Raw genomic sequence first — 21901 nt, forward strand, 5'->3', positions numbered from 1 at the left:
AACATCTTTCTCATACGTTATGTAAAAGCAAGCGAGAAATAAACACTTCTAAAACTGAAAATGCTGCTTTTGGTTTGCACGCTAACTTCTGCTAACTCAAAGCTAACTTTCTATGGAGTTTAATTTGTCTCATTAATACCTGCAAATGCACAGAGGGTGAGCTATAAATGTTCCTTGATGTGCAGAACTTCCGCTCTTCTCAAAAGCTCAAATATGCGCACATGCAAGGCCTCCTGCAGACGCCGTTAAAACGGAAATATTGTTTTTGATTGACTGATTGATAGAGGGGCTTTACTGAACATGTACAAATTTTAAGTAAGACAATAGGATCTTAATAATTAATTAAACAATTGCAAATTATGAAGAACACAATGCGCATACAGGCGAGGGTATTTTAGCTTTGCTTTATATATATTTTGTTGGTGTGTGTGTGTGCTGTCAGTTAGTGACTGCGCGACCATATATACCATATATACTGCAAGCCGCCCAGCAAAGGACGACACCGAAACATGTAAGAAGGCACCTGCTGTCTCAAAAAATCCCTGCACCTACCAGCCAGCACATGAACTGCTGCTGACGGTAATCACATTAAATACAGTAAGCAGGGATGAGATTGGCAAATTCGATTTTCAGAGGAAAATAAGCCAGTGTCCAGGGGCCGCAGGCCCCAGCGGATCCAGGGCAGAGCCCTGGTCAGGGAGTCAAAGCAAGCCAAAGCATTTTTGCTGTTTTAAAACATGTAAACTGCACTAAAATGATATTAAAAACTACTATAAATGCCAGGTGTTCATATCTATAATTCAAACTGTAAACCCTTACTAAGACCATCTACTGTACATGTGCATTTTTGTGACCAAAATATTTTTTCATAACTAGACTTACTTGATTTTCAGCATTCTCCACTTTCAGCATGGCACACTTGTCAACAAACATACATGTAAGAGCGGGAGAAAGGAAAGGGTGGGAGAAACGCATATATAACCTTTGCGCTGATTGGTCATAAGCTTTGTAATAACCAATAAAAACGTGCGTAAGTAATAGCTTCGATTGCGCTTCGATACCGTCTCGGTTTTTATGATTTGTTGGAGGGAAAACTACCGAATATTGGAAGTGGAAAGACTACACAGTTACCTCCCTTACACTACATGCTCATTGTGCACCTACTTCATACTGGTCACTGATCAGCACAGCGTTACTTCCGCGTTCGGCTGACTGACGGACTGATCGAACTTGCTGCGTCGGCGATAAACAAAGACCAGTCAGTGTTCTGAATAGATGACAATTTTATTAAACAAAAGTACTCCTGGCATTTTTTTTTTTTGCATTCTTACCACCCACCCCCCCCCCCCCCCCCCTTCCTAACGTTTTCTCAATGGATTTGGACGTTTCACAAAATCGACCCGCGGGACTGTCAAATCCGCGGAAATCCGCGGATCTGCGGAAAAATCTCATCCCTGAGTAAGTCCCGTTCTCACCTGGACAATCAGGCGCAGGCAGGTTCCGTCTCCATAGCGACCACGTGCGATCACGGGAAACGGCCAGCAGGAGTCGTGCATTAGGAGAGAAGGCCATCTGGGTGACTGTGAGGGTGTGGCAAGACAGCGTCTGCAGCTGGCGCCATGTTTTGGCACTCCACACTAGCACTGATGCGTGTTCTGCTTTAGACGCCTGCACGGATCAAATAACACACAACTCATCTGCAACGTGCTGGAAAGAAAAAACAAATGCACAGAGGTGGGGGCAAAGATGGCTGAGGAAGAACAGGTAAGGGGGAGGAGCTGTCAGGCAGGAAGAGTGATGTGGAAGTGGAATCAAAGTGAAGACAAAAACCTTCTGCGTTTTTTTTTTTTCTTCTTCTTCTTCTTCTACACAACTAATCAAGGGACAGGAGGATGTGCACCATCAACACCTGGCTGACGGCTGATTGGTGCATTTGTGCGGCCTCATCGCACTGACCTTACAGGCGGAGGCCACCACCGTTCTGGCGCTGTCGGACGCGAGACAGAACATCTCAAAGCTGTGACCGTACCTGCAAGTCAGAGAAGACGGAAAACTTGTAGAGACTCATCAACATTAAAGCTTAAAGATATGCTGAATGCGTGGACAGACGGACGGGATCTGACAGACGGGTGATGGCAACTTGAGTTTCTTATGCTCAAGTCGTCATCGCTTCCCGTCAGTGTGAAATTAAGGCGCGCTGTAGCGCTCCGGTTAATGACTTGGTACCTAACAACGTTTAGCTTGAGTGTTTTTAAAAATGTCAGCAGACTGAACCCACAGATCACAAAGTCACAGGAGAAATTCCTCCACAGCTCTGAACCTGACAGGGCTCGTTTTATTGATGCCACAAAAACAATTCAACCACTTGCTCCTTTTAATGTTCCTATGATGTGCTAAATGACTCAAAGAGAGGCAGAAAAACCTTAACGCACAATCACATAATGCTCACGGCATGAATAAAGGGCCACACAATGCGGCACATTTATGGCGAACTGACTAGTAAATGGATTTAACATCGGCCACAAATTAAGGCAATATATTCAACTTGGAGACGTGGCTCATGGGATGGCAGGAAGCTCCGATTGGTTAATAAATGGGGTGGGGGGGCTGTGAGAGGTTCATCGTTCTCGGATATAATAAAGTCAACCCTGTGGGCCAAACCAAACAAACCTCACGCCTCATTATGAGCCAGGTGGAAGATGCACTATCACCATAAAGTGGATCCTGTGGACGCTGTGACTGTAAATTATCATGATGTTTGGTGTCACGTTAATGTGAGACTCTACTGACAACGAAGCAGAGAGAAATCTTCATACTCACAGTTTCTGGACCTCCAGCCAGAGTGTGTTCTGGAGGAGATGATCCTCTGGTGGCGGCTCTGCACAAACACACACACACACACACACACACACACACACACACACACACACACACACGTAAAATACACAACTGCACAAACATTTATGCAAATGTCATGAGCTGAAAACAACTACTATCTAAGATTTATGAATAAATATATCAAATGTTTGATTACGTTTTACCTTTAAAAATACAAAATGTGTTTTTTCACATCAAAGCATAATTTCATTTCGGTAGTTTCCTATTTATTACCAAGTGACCAACAGCAACAGTTGTGTTGTAATGCACAGTGCAGCGGAGCAACAAAGAAATCAAGATTGTTTGTTTGTTTTTTTATCCTTGCTGTCATCATCATTTACTTGAAAAGGAGTTTCACAACTCCCAAAATCATTAACTTATTTAATTCAATTGTGAAGGTGATTAGTAGGGGTCATATTTTATTTTTGCTGGGAATTAAATACTTCAGTATTTAAAATTTATTGTTGATAAGGAAATTAACAAGCAAAGAACAATAAATAAATAAGCCCCTACAATTTCAGAAAACTTTCAGGTTGCCTAAAACATTTGCACACAAGTTTTTAAAAAGTTCAGAAAGAAAATATGCTGCAGAAATAATGGAACATCTAAATATTACAGATATACAGTGGTAAGTGTTCAATGATAAAAATAAATGTGACTACCAGACATGGGGCCAAATACAAAAGTATTTGTATTTGAAAATACTTAAATACATTTTACAGAGTATTTGTATTTGTATTTTCTGATTTTGAATTCAAAGTATTTGTATTTCAAATACATTGCCGATCCCAAGTATTTCCAAATACTTTTACAAATACTTTTTCAAATACTTTTCAAACTTGGGAATCTCTGTGACACCGTGTTGAATATAGATTGTGATAGTTTGATTATTGCCTGTGATATTATAATAGTGAATTTGTGATAAAACATTCAATCCTTTACTTATCAATAGTATTTGGTCACGCTATTTTCACAATAAATTGTCACCGGTTTATCAGTTTTGTGTTGATTTGTTCTTTATAGTTCATGGAAAGTATTTGTATTTGAAATACTCAAAATATAAAGTATTTGTATTTGGAATTCGAAAATCTAAAGTATTTGTATTTGTATTTAAATACAATGCAAAGTATTTGACCCCATGTCTGGTGACTTGACCTGTTACCTATAAAACTGAATTCTTTTTAGAAAACATTTCTGCAGTTTTACAAAAATACTTTTTTTTTCTTTTTTTTTCTTTTTTTACAACCGTTTTGTGGAATCGTGCAGTGGCTGTAAAACTGCAAAAAAACAATAATAATTATTTTCCTACAACATTAATTTTGAAAACAAAATGTGTTACAGAACTAAATTAGAAGACAACCACATTTATGCAGAAGTATAAGGGTGCTTAAGAAATCTGCACAGCAACAAAAACTTTAGAGCTTTCACATAACAGTAATTTGAAATAAACCTGAGCTCATTTAAATTTACATACAGCCAGTTTCCAGACTTGTCAGTGAGGATGTGACTATTATCATTTCTGTACTATAGCAGTGACAGACCGTGCACGAACTGTGTGCCTCTGTGTGTTTACCCGATGAGCGCACGAGCTGAAAGGGAAAAAGAGTCTGTAAGCATTAAAAGCGGAGCAAGAGAAAGACGCCAAGATCCAGCTCGACACTGGACCGAAATACCCGACTGAAAGCCTGGAGACAATGTTCTCACACATTCACTTTTCTGCTAGCATTACACTTGCACAAAATCCTCAGCCTTACAACTTGCTCCTGCAAAGAAACGTTACTTAGAAAAAATAAAATAAAACACAGCTTCATATGCAGTTCTTAATGGCTGCTGGCTTTGAGGCGGATCACGCTTCACGGTGCACCAATCAGCATCTCAGCTTCCATGGTGCAAGTAATTGTAAGCTGCACTCCTCCTACTTCATTACTGGTCATCGGCTTCACATTTTGTCTAATTATTCATTCATCTCTGTGCCCGAGGAAGCCAATCAGGGAAGTGAAAAAGCATTGCCAACAACAGGCTCCACACTCGCTGCTCCCTACATCGCCCGTGGGCACGATACTTAAAAACTTTGCAATCACATAAGCCTGTGTTCTAATTAGCATTGCAGATTAAGGAGTGGCTTCAATCATGCTGATGACAGCCCTCCACATCGCCTAGCCCACGGGTTTTAAAGCGCTGCTCTTTATTTTACCCTGATTCTACAATCAGCTGCTTTTTTCACCTTGTATCCTGAATTGTATTATTTTTTCTTCGTACCTGCATACATCATGAAGCATTGCCATTTTTCTTATACAACACTGTAAAAATTAACGTTTTTCACCTACTACTATTGTAATTGCAGCCTGTATTTTTGATGGCTTCCCTCACTAGGTTCTCTCTTGCGAGATCTCTTAGGTTTTGAGAACTGGATTTGGATCCAGTACCAAACTGTCAAAGTCTAAACCAGTCCCCTTCCTAGCCCTCCGACCTGCCCCATTACCACGTGTGCAGTGGTGGGCACAGATAACAGAAAATTAACTTCGATAACAGATAATCAGATAACTGAAAAGTTATCTTCGATAAAGATAAAACAATAAACCACCCAAAAATTTATCGGAAGTTACAGATAACCGATAACAGATAAATTCTAATATTATCTCTGGCACATTTACAACTACTAGTAAAACAAATTTAATAGCTTCTAATAATATTAAAAATAACAACAGACCCAAACAATAAGACCATACTTTTTTCTTTCAACAGTCTGACCCTGCTGGAAGCTCTACAGCGCTCCAAGCACAGACAGAGATACCCCACGACCCAAACAATGAGACCATACTTTTTTTTCTTTAAACATTCGGCCCCTGCTGGAAGCTCTTGTTTATTACAAGCCCTCCCAGCACAGCGGCACTGTGAGAGCAGCCGTAAAGCCAAACCTGTATCAATTATAAAGGTCCGGTCATGCGGAGGTCTTGAAAAATAAAGTCATATTGACTTATGGTTTTGATTTATAAATAACATTAATACCGATAGAATAACTCCATTAATGTCAATTCTGTCATTTGTACAAAGTTAAAATATAACATATATCTTTTAATGTTGAATAATGCACTAATTCTGGGGTTTTGTAACAAAGAGACAGATCGCAAAGATTACCCAAGATTCTGGGTAAAGGTGCCTGCTAAACACTGATTGGTTCAGTCATCATTATGTAAACCAACACATTAATGTGACGTCTGTTGTGTGTTGGTGTTTAAATGTGCTTTTGTAAAATATTCCATTTTTTTATTTGTAAAAACACGCATTTTTACGGAGCTCTGGAAGTGTCATTGCAAATTTTTTTGCATGTTTTTTTTTTGCATTCTTTTTTTTCATTTTTTTGAATTCTCTCTTTACAACATTCATTTGATGTTGTAAAACATACTTTACACTGTGCGAGATTATTTTTCATGCAGGATTTTTTTGGACCAAGTTTCAGGTTAATCGTGCGTCCTGCATCGTGTAGTGTTCATGGAGTATCAAGCTGCGGTCAACATCTGACGACCACCTCCTGATCGCTGATCGTATGGTCGAATGAGAATCAAACCTGTTTGATATATTATTGTGGTCGGCCGTCGTGAGGTTATCCTGCTGCTGAAAGCTACAAGCAGCATCTAACCGTTCGCACTGTATCTGTGCTAACACTGCAGAGCTGTCTTGTAATAATGTTATTATCATTATTATGCAGTTGTTTTGTTTCTAAACTTCATTTGTAAAAAAAAAAAAAGCCATTTGCAAAGCAAAAATTTGATTTGACAATCATCTTTCTTTCTTTCTTTCTTTAATATTTATTTCATTAATTTAAAAGAAAAAAACAGAAAAAACAGAAATAAAGCATCACAATCACCAGAATGAAACGGAGCAAAGAGAAGAACAAGTCTTATATCTGACATAACCGGGGTCAAAATAAATAGAACACTGCCATCTACTGGTCCCCAGACACTGCCACGAACAGTACTGGCCAGTAGATGCTAGATGGCAGTAGAGGCTTTCAAAACAAATTCTAGATAATCCCTGTCTGTTCACATTTAAAATGCGTGGAATTTAACAAACACAATTAAAAAATCAACGTCTATAAACGCAGAGAATATATACAAGAGAGTTTTAGGCACTAGAGTTTAATGCTGTTGTCCTTTGAGCCTGAACAGAGTGTCTGAAATGCATTTGTCCTGTCGTGACGTACTGAGATTACATCATCCTACCCATAATGCACTGCGGGGCACAGCATGTGCTCAGAAAACCTTAAAAATGAACACATTACTTTAAAACTAAAACATATATCTGATATTTTTACTTTATACAACTTCAGACATGACATTAATTTTAAATAACTTGTCCAAAATTAGTTTGGTTAAAATTTGAACCATAAGTTAAAGATGTATGCCTCTGGATGACTTGGGTCATATTGTCAGCATATCAGTATGGTGTTAAAGGAAATGGGGTTTTTTTTCTTTTTGGGGCTGTTTTTCCTTTGTTTGCAGAGGCTTGAGATGCTTTTTATACAAGCAGTTCTCTTCTGTTTGCAAAGGTTATAACTGAGCATCTGGAACAAAACTTTTAACAGGTGGGTGCTGAACTAATTTTAAAAATGCTTGTCGCTGTTCAGTTTTGTTTATCGGTTTAAAAGTTATCGGACAAAAATTCATCGGAAGATAATTAGTCCAATGATGGTCTTTAAAGTTATCTTAAAAGATAATCCAATAATGAAAACGTTATCTTTGATAATTATGTTATCGGAACTGTGCCCACCACTGCACGTGTGTGACTCCAGAACACATCCAAGAATGCATCGCTCCACCCCAATTTTAAAATCACTACTTAAAAGTCATCTTTTTAAAACTGCTTTTAGTGTGCAATTAATATTTTGTGATACATTTTGTTGCATTACATTTATGCCCATTTTAAAATTTCTGCAATGTGTCTGAGCATTCTGAAAAGTACTTTATAATTTAAAAGTATTACTCCCACAGCACAGCTAGTGGGACAGATATCACTATGTGTGCAAAAAAAAAAATCAGCCAGCCATGTGACATTTCACTTGTGAGCAACATCCCTTCAGTTGTACTGACTTGATTATCACCAAACTATGCTACCTGTGACCTTCTGCATAGTGACCCCACAGGTCAAAGTCACTGCAGCATACTAAAATATTGTGAACTTAACTACCCAACTGTTACTTAACTCGATATGTGTTAGCTATTTGGACCCCAAGAAGCCTGTTGTCTCTGGGAACCAAACGTCAAAGGACAAGGTTACTAGAGGACTTTTTAAAAATCTGCAGTACTTTTTTTAATCTTGTGAGTGCAATAACTAATTCTGTAACTGACTAAATGCCATCATACTTGATATGTGTTAGCTATTTGGACCCCAAGAAGCCTGTTGTCTCTGGGATCCAAAGGGCAAGGTCACCAGAGTACTTTTTAAAAATCTACAGTACTTTTTTTAATCTTGTGAGTGCAATAACTAATTCTGTAACTGACTAAATGCCATCATACTTGGTTATGTGTGTTAGGTATTTGAAGCCCAAGAAGCCTATTGTCTCTGAGGTCACAGGTCAAGCTTACTGGAGCATACTTTGTTAAAAAAAAAAAAACTCTCATGAGTGCAATGACATCTTTACTAATTGCCTGATTATCACCAAACTTAATCATGGTGACCCCAAGAAGCCCACTGATTTTGGGGTCAAAAATTTTTAAATCAATAAACTGTACTTTGTAAAAGGCTTCTGCAGAAAAGCATCACTTCTCATCAGTAAGCTTATTAATGTTTGTACAGGGAGCCTGTATGAGATAAACAGACAAGATGGTATTTACAGTACCAGTCATATGAACAGGATGGAAGTAAGATTCTTGATATTGGTCAGATATACTGCTGAACTGCTCCTCTTCCTCATTAGTCCTTGGGACAAGGTCACCTGATAATAATAATAGCATAAAGGATTTGTAAGTCACGCTTTACAAAAGAGTTTTCGTTTTTTGCAAACTTCAAAGACATAGCAATCCCCAAATTTACTGAAGTAAAGCTGGCACAGACGACAGAAACTGATCGCCAGACAGAAGCTGGCGTAAAGCCTGAGAACAGATATTCTCACGCGTGCAGTGTTTTACCTTGAAATACAGCCTTGTTGGACAGACCTAAGGCAGGTGTGCTGGCTCCTTCTGGCAGGTTTACAGAGTCCTGGCAACGTGAAGACAAATTAATGAGCAGAGACACACGCATCATTAGATTTTCATGGTGAGCAGGCAATCCATTCAGCTCTAAAACGACAGGATGAAAAGTGAGGCTGGAGATAAACGTTGCGAGACCCAACCGGTGCTTCTATGCATGGAAATGAACATAATATGAATTTACACTCACACTAGATGTTAACAGCTCATCTCTGGAGGTCTGAGAGATGTTGGCAAAGTTCTCCAGAAAATTACGTGGTGCATGAAACACCCGCAGCACCTTCTCGTCAGCGCCGGACACAAACTGAAACCTACCGACTGTTGCCAGGCACTGCATGTCATATCCATGGATCTGTGGCCTGGAGATTTCGTGCCAGGTTGCCTGGAGGAGGTCAAGAAACACACACAGTGTGGAGAATCTCAAACCTGCTCACAATCCTTTCTGTCTCTTCAAGCTCCACCAAAAAAAAAAAAAAAAAAAATCCCCTGAGCAGGAATTTTATTAAAATAAATTATCTTGGCTAAAGTGAAGTTTCACCTCGCTGCACCTTACAAATGTATCTAGACGGGCTTGAGGAAAAAGTGTATTTGAATGAAACAGGTGGAGTCCTGCAGTATTGACAACAATGAAATATCAATTCAAATTTAGATAATTTTCCACCAATTTCATGCTTCATGGATTGAAAATTATTTACTGATCAACTTGCAGCCATAGAAAAGATGCAAAACAGAATTTTGGACGATACTGTATGAAGTTAAAAGGATGGACACAGTGTAGTAAACAATTTTAAAAATATGTTAAATGATCTTTACTGCAAGATTATTTAAAAGGGGTCACATCATATATCTCTTCAGCAAGCCAATACACTACTACTACAAGGAGGAAGAAGATGAAGGAGGAAAAAAGATGGAAGAGAAGGAGGTGAAAGAAAGAGGGAGAAGACAAAGAAGACACAAGGAAGAGAAAAAGAAGGAGGAAGATGGAGAAGTACAGTAAGAAGAAAGGAGGAGGGAGAAGACAGAGCAGAAGCTGGAGGAAGATGAAGATGACAAAGGAGAACATAAAGAAAGGAGAAGAAAAAGAACACAAAGGAGAAGAAGAAGAAAAGAGAAGATGAATGAGAAGACAAAGGAGAAGAAAGAGAAGATAAAGACAAGGGACAAAGAAGTAGTAATAACCAGGGCCGGTGTCGCCGACCGGACGGTATCCCTTAAAAATCGGTCCTAACTTTTGCATCTACGCATGTGTCATTAGCAGCGGTTCACGAATTAACACTTTGTTTTGGCTTCAAACTGCACTCCAGTCATCATCTATCTCAACGACAGATAACTAAAGCTTTTGTACAACAATCCTTTCCACATAAATTCAGCATTATTTTATCATAAAAAACAGATGTTGTTATTATCTATCATCCACCTGGTCGTTACTGTGAGTTTCTCTGTGAATTTTCAGACCTTTTGTCTGACTTAGTGCTTAGCTCAGATAAGATAATTATAGTGGGCGATTTTAACATCCACACAGATGCTGAGAATGACAGCCTCAACACTGCATTTAATCTATTATTAGACTCTATCGGCTTTGCTCAAAAAGTAAATGAGTCCACCCACCACTTTAATCATATTTTAGATCTTGTTCTGACTTATGGTATGGAAATAGAAGACTTAACAGTATTCCCTGAAAACTCCCTTTTGTCTGATCATTTTTTAATAACATTTACATTTACCCTGATGGACTACCCTGCAGTGGGGAATAAGTTTCATTACACTAGAAGTCTTTCAGAAAGCGCTGTAACTAGGTTTAAGGATATGATTCCTTCTTTATGTTCTCTAATGTCATATACCAACACAGAGCAGAGTAGCTACCTAAACTCTGTAAGGGAGTTAGAGTATCTTGTCAATAGTTTTACATCCTCATTGAAGACAACTTTGGATGCTGTAGCTCCTCTGAAAAAGAGAGCTTTAAATCAGAAGTGTCTGACTCCGTGGTATAACTCACAAACTCGTGAAAATCATCGGCCAGTGTAAAACAGCTAATCTACAAGTTTAGCCATCGATGTGAAACGGATTAGATGGATAATGTTGGTTGACTAACCTTAGTCGAATAAGGAAGCTTAGTAGACTAAAAGATTAGACCGCTTTATGAAACAGGGCCCTAGTTTATTTAAACAGTTATTACAGTTTGCAGCCCAAAAATACACCACATACCATGAGGTCAAGCATCTTTAAAAAAAAATGAAAACATATCTATGAAAAACAACCCATTTTTGTGGCTGATTCCTTCTTTGTGTTCTCTAATGCCATGTGGCAACACGGTGCAGAGTGGCTACCTAGGCTCTGTAAGGGAGATAGAGTATCTCGTCAATAGTTTTACATCCTCATTGAAGACAACTTTGGATGCTGTAGCTCCTCTGAAAAAGAGAGCTTTAAATCAGAAGTGTCTGACTCCATGGTATAACTCTCAAACTCGTAGCTTAAAGCAGATAACCCGTAAGTTGGAGAGGAAATGGCGTCTCACTAATTTAGAAGATCTTCACTTAGCCTGGAAAAAGAGTCTGTTGCTCTATAAAAAAGCCCTCCGTAAAGCTAGGACATCTTTCTACTCATCACTAATTGAAGAAAATAAGAACAACCCCAGGTTTCTTTTCAGCACTGTAGCCAGGCTGACAAAGAGTCAGAGCTCTATTGAGCTGAGTATTCCATTATCTTTAACTAGTAATGAGTTCATGACTTTCTTTGCTAACAAAATTTTAACTATTAGAGAAAAAATTACTCATAACCATCCCAAAGACGTATCGTTATCTTTGGCTGCTTTCAGTGATGCTGGTATTTGGTTAGACTCTTTCTCTCCGATTGTTCTGTCTGAGTTATTTTCATTAGTTACTTCATCCAAACCATCAACATGTTTATTAGACCCCATTCCTACCAGGCTGCTCAAGGAAGCCCTACCATTATTTAATGCTTCGATCTTAAATATGATCAATCTATCTTTGTTAGTTGGCTATGTACCACAGGCTTTTAAGGTGGCAGTAATTAAACCATTACTTAAAAAGCCATCACTTGACCCAGCTATCTTAGCTAATTATAGGCCAATCTCCAACCTTCCTTTTCTCTCAAAAATTCTTGAAAGGGTAGTTGTAAAACAGCTAACTGATCATCTGCAGAGGAATGGTCTATTTGAAGAGTTTCAGTCAGGTTTTAGAATTCATCATAGTACAGAAACAGCATTAGTGAAGGTTACAAATGATCTTCTTATGGCCTCGGACAGTGGACTCATCTCTGTGCTTGTTCTGTTAGACCTCAGTGCTGCTTTTGATACTGTTGACCATAAAATTTTATTACAGAGATTAGAGCATGCCATAGGTATTAAAGGCACTGCGCTGCGGTGGTTTGAATCATATTTGTCTAATAGATTACAATTTGTTCATGTAAATGGGGAATCTTCTTCACAGACTAAAGTTAATTATGGAGTTCCACAAGGTTCTGTGCTAGGACCAATTTTATTCACTTTATATATGCTTCCCTTAGGCAGTATTATTAGACGGTATTGCTTAAATTTTCATTGTTACGCAGATGATGCCCAGCTTTATCTATCCATGAAGCCAGAGGACACACACCAATTAGCTAAACTGCAGGATTGTCTTACAGACATAAAGACATGGATGACCTCTAATTTCCTGCTTTTAAACTCAGATAAAACTGAAGTTATTGTTCTTGGCCCCACAAATCTTAGAAACATGGTGTCTAACCAGATCCTTACTCTGGATGGCATTACCCTGACCTCTAGTAATACTGTGAGAAATCTTGGAGTCATTTTTGATCAGGATATGTCATTCAAAGCGCATATTAAACAAATATGTAGGACTGCTTTTTTGCATTTACGCAATATCTCTAAAATCAGAAAGGTCTTGTCTCAGAGTGATGCTGAAAAACTAATTCATGCATTTATTTCCTCTAGGCTGGACTATTGTAATTCATTATTATCAGGTTGTCCTAAAAGTTCCCTAAAAAGCCTTCAGTTAATTCAAAATGCTGCAGCTAGAGTGCTGACGGGGACTAGAAGGAGAGAGCATATCTCACCCATATTGGCCTCTCTTCATTGGCTTCCTGTTAATTCTAGAATAGAATTTAAAATTCTTCTTCTTACTTATAAGGTTTTGAATAATCAGGTCCCATCTTATCTTAGGGACCTCGTAGTACCATATCACCCCAATAGAGCGCTTCGCTCTCAGACTGCGGGCTTACTTGTAGTTCCTAGGGTTTGTAGGAGTAGAATGGGAGGCAGAGCCTTCAGCTTTCAGGCTCCTCTCCTGTGGAACCAGCTCCCAATTCAGATCAGGGAGACAGACACCCTCTCTACTTTTAAGATTAGGCTTAAAACTTTCCTTTTTGCTAAAGCTTATAGTTAGGGCTGGATCAGGTGACCCTGAACCATCCCTTAGTTATGCTGCTATAGACGTAGACTGCTGGGGGGTTCCCATGATGCACTGTTTCTTTCTCTTTTTGCTCTGTATGCACCACTCTGCATTTAATCATTAGTGATCGATCTCTGCTCCCCTCCACAGCATGTCTTTTTCCTGGTTCTCTCCCTCAGCCCCAACCAGTCCCAGCAGAAGACTGCCCCTCCCTGAGCCTGGTTCTGCTGGAGGTTTCTTCCTGTTAAAAGGGAGTTTTTCCTTCCCACTGTAGCCAAGTGCTTGCTCACAGGGGGTCGTTTTGACCGTTGGGGTTTTACATCATTATTGTATGGCCTTGCCTTACAATATAAAGCGCCTTGGGGCAACTGTTTGTTGTGATTTGGCGCTATATAAAAAAAAAAATTGAATTGATTGATTGCTTTTAATCGTACACACGCTAATCAAGGAAACATCCTCTCTCAAACCAAAAACACTCACTCACTAGGATGGTTTCTGCTCACGGATACATTGGTAATGCATGCATGTGTATGATTAGTGTGTGTGAGTTTTGAAACCATTTACACGAACTGCCATCCTATGACAGCATGCCAGAACACGCAGAGATACTCAACAGGCGTGTTTTACTGATCAAACATGTTACATGTTACCACAGAAGCCTTGCACAAGGTACCACAAACACAGGCCACAATTGACAACCTGATCAACTCTATGCGAAGGAGATGTGTTGCACTGCATGAGGCAAATGGTGGTCACACCAGATACTGACTGGTATCCCCCCCCCAATAAAACAAAACTGCACCTTTCAGAGTGGCCTTTTATTGTGGGCAGTCTAAGGCACACCTGTGCACTAATCATGGTGTCTAATCAGCATCTTGATATGGCACACTTGTGAGGTGGGATGGATTATCTCAGCAAAGGAGAAGTGCTCACTATCACAGATTTAGACTGGTTTGTGAACAATATTTGAGGAAAATGGTGATATTGTGTATGTGGAAAAAGTTTTAGATCTTTGAGTTCATCTCATACAAAATGGGAGCAAAACCAAAAGTGTTGCGTTTATATTTTTGTTGAGTGTATATATATATATATATATATATATATATATATATATATATGTAAAGGAGAATTTCTACAAGCACATTTAATTATAGATTTGTGGGATGTTTAAAAGGAAACCTCAGCAATATTTCACTATAAAAGCCAGAACCATTGTATTTACCAAATATGATCCATTTAATCTTAAACTTTTAAAGCAGTTTTAATTTAACCTATATTTATTATTTCTGTCAGAGATATAATCTCTGGGTATCTGCTATTATAACATTCATTGTAAAAATACAGAAGCTGTACAAATGGCCTAACTAGCTTTACAAATGGATACATTCTGGCACGTTACAGGTGACATAGGCCATGTTTTACTTGTTCACTGTCTTCTTTCCTCCATGGAGTGAAGAGTCTGGTGGTCTGATCTGAGCCTACGCTGAGGATGAAGTCTCCATCTGGATCCCAGCTCAGGTCCTGGACCGCATCAAAGTGTCCTGATATCACGACTCCAGGCTGCCATGATCCCTGGATGTACAAATAAATAAACACCTTTAAAGAGTAGACTTTTAAACTATACTAACCGCCTTTAACAGAGTCATCTCAGAAGTTGTGTTTTTAAAATTGCTATTTCACCGTGCATGCCGCATAAGATGGTTGAATGACGTGGCAGGCAGGTGGCCTGCTGCGACTAATTACACAAATCACTGTCACACCCGCAGTTATGTCATAAACTCTCATTTCAATCATTCGATGAAATGATTTGGGAGCGGAGCAGAGGGGGCATTATAAAAACAAATCACCAAACATCTCTTGCACAAATGAAAAACGCTGTGTATATGTGCATAAGCCATTTAGGCAAGAAAATATTATTCCCTGTGATAAGAAGAGTGAGCATAGGCATAATGTCATCAGTTAGGAGTGAGTGGGTCTGTAAAATCAGAAAAATACCCCATCAGTAACTCCATAAAAAGTACTTCACATTCAGCTTGGAAATTCTGGATTCTAATAGATACAGATGATGACAAATGAACCTCCTATTTGGGATCATGTTGGCACCTTTTAATAATTTGCAGTTATTCTTTAATACACTGGTTTCAATAAACATGTTGGCATCGTGGGACATGTCTGGGTTTGTTCAAGCAGCCACATCTAAAGTAAACCTTTAGTCTGCATGCACTTTATGAGGAACTGTTGCTAACTGTAGGGTCCTGGTGGCCACCAAGTCCGCTGTTATGTGTATCTATGATTACTGAGTAAACTTTAACTGCAAAAACCTGATGTCAAAAGTGAAAGTATGCCCTAACACGCACCTCTTTATCTTGGTCCTTACACCAGAGGTGTAGTGCTCCATGAAAAGCATGAGCAATGATCATTGAACCGTCTGGACTCATTTGGCAGCCATAGAAACCAAGAGTGTTGCCACCAACCTCCCCTACACGCACCTGTTGATTTTTTTTTTGGGGGGGGGGGGGGGGGGGGGGGAGAAGGCCAAACAGTTAGTGCACATGGTTCCAAAAGAGAAGGTTCCCAGATCGAGACTACACATGCCCATTAGCCATGTAATGTAGAGTTGCACCAGGAAGGGCATCTTGCCTAAAACATGCAACAAATCAGCATGTAGATCCATATCAGACCTGCTGTGTGGACCACGAGTGAAAATGGAGAAGCCGAAAGGACTTTATTGAGGAGTGCAACAATTACTGATCAGAAATTTATACAGCACACTCGTCTGTCACATCAGGTGGGTGAAGAACATTTAGCTTCTGGATCACAGTCACGAATTTCTACCAAAAATCAAACTAACCTGAGACAGTCTGAATGTACATTGACTAAGTGAATAGAAAAGACATCTGTCTGAGGTAGGGTATTTGATGAATTTAGCACATGTGATGAATTTAGCACTTTTCTTCCACAAGCATTCATTCTGCCACACTTGTGGGCCTTGTTGCCTCAGACCTCTTAAACTACATTCGCAGAATTACAGTAAATCCAAGGAGATGGGTGGAAAAAGTTGAGAATGTCAAATCTATTCTGTCTGCCACTGAGACTTATTAACAAAGTTACCACAATCATGGATAGATGGGGGGGAAAGCAAATTAAGCCGACAAGTCAGATGAGAAATTATGCAAAACAGGACTTATTAGATGCATTAGGGTTGAGTAAACTGCGCAGCCTTTTTATTACAAACAAAATACATTTGTCTAATAAATGAGGCCATTGCAATGCCGCATGCCAAATTAAACAAATAATTGTGAAAGATTGCAAAGCTTGAGATCACAGAAGGATTTACATAAACTGAATTAGGATGGGTGCTTGTAACCCCTCTGCTATATTCACCAGGAAGAGCATATACACTGTATTAAAAATAAACAAACAACATGGGGCTTGTGCACAGGATAAGCCACAAATGAAAATACAATCAATGTTTTCTTTATTTATGATATTTTCCAGACTCTTCTTTTTTTTTTAAACTTGGTTGGCTTGTCCTGCGACTTATATTTCAAAGTGACTCATGTCAAAAACTGCCAAACAAGACGATAATGTGCTGGGTGTAAGAAAAAGGCCAAAATGAATAAATCATGCTCTCAAACTGAAAGATGACCCACTTGAATAAAGAGAGAACAGCCTTCATACACGCTTCAATTAAGATATGGAGCAACCTTCACACTACTTTGCACATCACTTGTTTGCATTTTGTGGGACAGCCGAACAACAATGAGGAGGATGTTCAAGCTAAAGTAAGACTAACTATGTTTTAAAATGTATATACATTTGTATTTGCATTTAATGAACTAAACATGCAAGCTACACACTGATGTTTTCATATGTTCAGTGGTCACAAGAAGCAGTTTGCGCTTGAGCTCTTTGTGCCACATACAATAACATCAGTCTGCTAGCTGCTTGCTAACACAATTTTTGCATTATAAATAAACAATGCATCAATTACATTCATTTTGTTTCTTGTTGCATAAAGCAGTAGTCCCACGTTTCAAAAGTAAATGTGACAGACCGATGTGACTTTTTTCCCCACTCTTCATAATTTCTAAGTTTTTGGACAGATATGACTAATATTCCGGTGCAGCATATAGTTTGGAAATTACAGTACAAACAATTTAGCATCACGGCACTTTAGGTCAGATCAATATTCAACAATAAATTCTCATTTATTCATCTTACATCCAGTTCAGTGTTGGACACCATCTTTCTGTGCATCAAGACAATTCTGTCAATTCAAATCTATATATGGAGATAGCAGGCACAATTATGGTCTACTATGCAATAAAACGCTACCAACTACCAATTACACAGATAAATTTACATTTAAGAGCCTATTGTTCCCCCCTCAGGCACAAACAGGCTCTGATATAACCACCTAAGATTTTCTTCAAACTTTGGTCACAGGAAGTACCAACCACCAAACAAACACCATTTTTTTTATGTAATATTAGCTGTACACATGTAATATGAAGGTCTACATATTTGTATCCACAAAACTTTGATATAATTTAAAACTGAAAGAGACAAGTCCCCAAAGAATTTTCAAATTAAATGGCCAAAGTGTATCTCATTGTTATGTTGAGAGTTATTTCAAGTTAATTTATTAAGGTTGTGGTCCACCAGGTAGCACCAAAGTGCACTGTTGTCCAACTATGGCACCTGCTAGTTAGTTTAACAGAGTTGTTAGTGTTATTGATTTATTGTGTTTTTGTAGTTCAATTGGTTTGATCACTTTAGTTAAGTGTTATGTTGCTGTTGCCACAAGTGACTTAAGTGTCATGTTGGTACCATGAGTGAAATCTGTCATGCTTTTAATGTCTTCCGCACCCTCTCTGTTTGTCAAATTAAAAGCACCTGCTTACAGCAAATTGCAGAAAGACAAAAAGCTGTAAGTGAGTGCATGCATACAATTTTAACTGTGGATGGCTGACATTTGCTGTTTGGTATGCTTATGTATTTTGGGTCAATGATGAAAGGTGCCAAAACTGAATATTTATAGAATTAATATTTTTAGAGAAGCTGCATATATGGCAGCTAACAACACTGAACAATGGACACTGATATTTACATATTGGACTCACATGCCATTCCAGCAGAGGGCAGTAAATCATCTATATATTAAAAGCGTGAGTGTGTGTGTGTGATTTTATTTAGTAAGTTCAATGTAAGTATATAATATAATTGTAAATACATTAAAAATACATGGATCACAAAAGAAAGTGAAAACACTCATTCCATTGTGGTCCATTTAAAAATCAAATGACAAAATAGTAGTAAAAATAAAATAATAATAATAATAATGTTGTTGTTGTTCATTAGGCTGCTCTCGGTTTTATGTTCGGGGTCGCCACAGCGGATACAGCCAGATCCGCATTGGTAATTGGCACAAGTTTTACGCCGGATGTCCTTCCTGACGCAACTCCAGTTTTACCTGGAGAAACACACACAGCCGCTGGTGTTCCAAAGAGGTCTCCCATCCAAGTACTAACCAGATCCTGCTCTGCTTAGCTTCTGAGATCTGACGGGATCAGGCTGACACAGAGCAGACCGGCTGCTATGATAATGATAATAATATAATAATATGATGAGAACCTAAACAATTTATAAATACATTAATACAGTAAATTCTCATTTAAAAAAATTACATAATTAACAGGAAATAAAAGGGTTCAGTTCTTCAAAAAAAATGATAAGGTCTAAGGTTCTAAAAACATTCTGGACTCACATGCCATTCTAACTCAATACAGAAACTTTGCACAATTTATTACCACCCTTGAAAAATGTCAGCTACCTAGTTCATACGAGGTCTGTCCGTAAAGTATAGGTCCTTTTTATTTTTTTCAAAAACTATATGGATTTCATTCATATGTTTTTACGTCAGACATGCTTGAACCCTCGTGCGCATGCGTGAGTTTTTCCACGCCTGTCGGTGACGTCATTCGCCTGTGAGCACTCCTTGTGGGAGGAGTCATCCAGCCCCTCGTCGGAATTCCTTTGTCTGAGAAGTTGCTGAGAGACTGGCGCTTTGTTTGATCAAAATTTTTTCTAAACCTGTGAGACACATCGAAGTGGACATGGTTCGAAAAATTAAGCTGGTTTTCAGTGAAAATTTTAACAGCTGATGAGAGATTTTGAGGTGATTCTGTCGCTTTAAGGACTTTTCACGGTGCGAGACGTCGCGCAGCGCTCTCAGGCGGCGTCATCAGCCTGTTTCAAGCTTAAAACCTCCACATTTCAGGCTCTGTTGATCCAGGGCGTCGTGAGAGAACAGAGAAGTTTCAGAAGAAGTCGGTTTCAGCATTTTATCCGGATATTCCACTGTTAAAGGAGATTTTTTTAATGAAAGACGTGCGGGCGGATTGCAGCGTCGGCTCGCAGCCGCCGCGACGCTCCGCCACAGGAAAAACACCTCTGTTGGAAGCCTTGAGGACAAGTTGGAACATCTCCAGCTGATAAACAATTTCTCATATACTCACTCCACTGAAAGCCATCAAAAGCCAACTGGATTTTAACAAATGGTTATCAACACGGAGGTGTTTTTCCTGTGCCGCCCCGCTGCGTCGGCTGCGTCCCGACGCGCGGACCCGTCCGCACGTCTTTCATTAAAAAAATCTCCTTTAACAGTGGAATGTCCGGATAAAATGCTGAAACCGACTTCTTCTGAAACTTCTCTGTTCTCTCACGACGTCCTGGATCAATAGAGCCTGAAATGTGGAGGTTTTAAGCTTGAAACAGGCTGATGACGCTGCCTGAGAGCGCTGCGCGACGTCTCGCACCGTGAAAAGTCCTTAAAGCGACAGAATCACCTCAAAATCTCTCATCAGCTGTTAAAATTTTCACTGAAAACCAGCTTAATTTTTCGAACCGTGTCCACTTCGATGTGTCTCACAGGTTTAGAAAAAATTTTGATCAAACAAAGCGCCAGTCTCTCAGCAACTCAGACAAAGGAATTCCGACGAGGGGCTGGACGACTCCTCCCACAAGGAGTGCTCACAGGCGAATGACGTCACCGACAGGCATGGAAAAACTCACGCATGCGCACGAGGGTGCAAGCATGTCTGACGTAAAAACATATGAATGAAATCCATATAGTTTTTGAAAAAAATAAAAAGGACCTATACTTTACGGACAGCCCTCGTAAACACTACCCAATGTAGAGCCCATGGATCCCCACAGGAAACACACTAGTGTGCATTATACTTCCTCCTCCATTATATTTATTCCTATAGAATAAATTGCACTTGAGCTTCACAGTTTTCTTTGTTTCTTTTTTGTTTTTTGTTTTGTTGTTGTTGTTGTTTTTTTGCATTTCAGAGACAAGAATAAAACAAAATCAAAGAGCACAATTAAAACAAACAAATATAGGGGATAAAAATAATAATACTACATGACTTACTAATATTCATTGGAAAAGTCAAAAATTGTTATTGGGCTTAAAATGTAAAAACTGACATCTAGATGCAGCTTTTCATCAGCTTGAACATCCGTATAGAAAATAAATTAAAGCTTGAATCAGAACACAATATCCTGCCCCATTTCTTGCATAACCAGCAGGATTCAGTGCAGGATTATAAGACAAGACAAAAATAACCTCAAAATTAATGGAAATATTGAAAATCTCCATAAAGTGATGAAAACAAAGGTGCTTGTTGAAACTTGAGACAGTGCTTCAAACCAGAATAAATGAGCTTTTAGTCCACAACATAACTCAGATGTGCAATAGAAAACAATGATTACACAGGTTTTTGTTTGGCTTTATTTTTTTAAATTTCTATTATCAATCCAGCAATTTCAGCCAATATAGCACCAATACTGATCCAAAATATCATCTCAGAGCACACCAACTAAAACACATCAGCAAATCCTGCCTGGCTTTAACACAGTTATCAACGCACTGTTGTCAATTTGTTTACCACCATAAAACAAAGTATTTAGTCAAAGGCTTGGAATGTTTTCTGGAACAGGCCAACGTCTCGCTGGCAAATTCTACACGCACAATAAAAGTCGTTATCAGGTGCCGAGCCCACAGTGGTAAACTTGGCCCAGGAGGGAGATCTATACAAATCGATAGCAACAGAACCCCACCTCCAGACTGTATCCACACACACGTACATTATCGCTAACATCTTTAATTAGTTTGTTCTTTCAAACAGAGGTTTGCTATGAGGAAGTATGATACAGAAAAGATACATTTGAAAGATGAAATTTATGAGTGGCTTTTGCATGCAGGTAGAGTGACAGCATTATTCTCTGCATCAATGAGCCCTGGCTTTTGCAGAAACACAAAAGGATCTAATGTGTTAACACGCTAAAAAGGTACACAACCTCAACTGCAGCTACACAAACATATCCTTACTACATCTGTCTACTCCACGTGGG

General features: G+C 39.0%; 1 protein-coding gene across 1 annotated transcript in view; it reads right to left on the reverse strand.

The window, feature by feature from the left end:
• The window catches only part of elp2 (elongator acetyltransferase complex subunit 2), a 65713-nt gene that overhangs the window by 9479 nt on the left and 34333 nt on the right, over window positions 1–21901 (reverse strand). The window contains exons 11-18 of the mRNA XM_034160795.1: window positions 15835–15966; window positions 14900–15049; window positions 9256–9447; window positions 9006–9075; window positions 8717–8812; window positions 2821–2878; window positions 1957–2029; window positions 1476–1668 (exon numbers count right to left, since the gene is read on the reverse strand). Of these exons, the coding sequence (XP_034016686.1) occupies window positions 1476–1668; window positions 1957–2029; window positions 2821–2878; window positions 8717–8812; window positions 9006–9075; window positions 9256–9447; window positions 14900–15049; window positions 15835–15966 (964 nt within the window). The remainder of the gene's footprint in view (window positions 1–1475; window positions 1669–1956; window positions 2030–2820; window positions 2879–8716; window positions 8813–9005; window positions 9076–9255; window positions 9448–14899; window positions 15050–15834; window positions 15967–21901) is intronic.

The sequence above is a fragment of the Thalassophryne amazonica genome, chromosome 20, assembly GCF_902500255.1.
Source record: "Thalassophryne amazonica chromosome 20, fThaAma1.1, whole genome shotgun sequence".
NCBI classification, from domain to species: Eukaryota; Metazoa; Chordata; class Actinopteri; order Batrachoidiformes; family Batrachoididae; genus Thalassophryne; species Thalassophryne amazonica.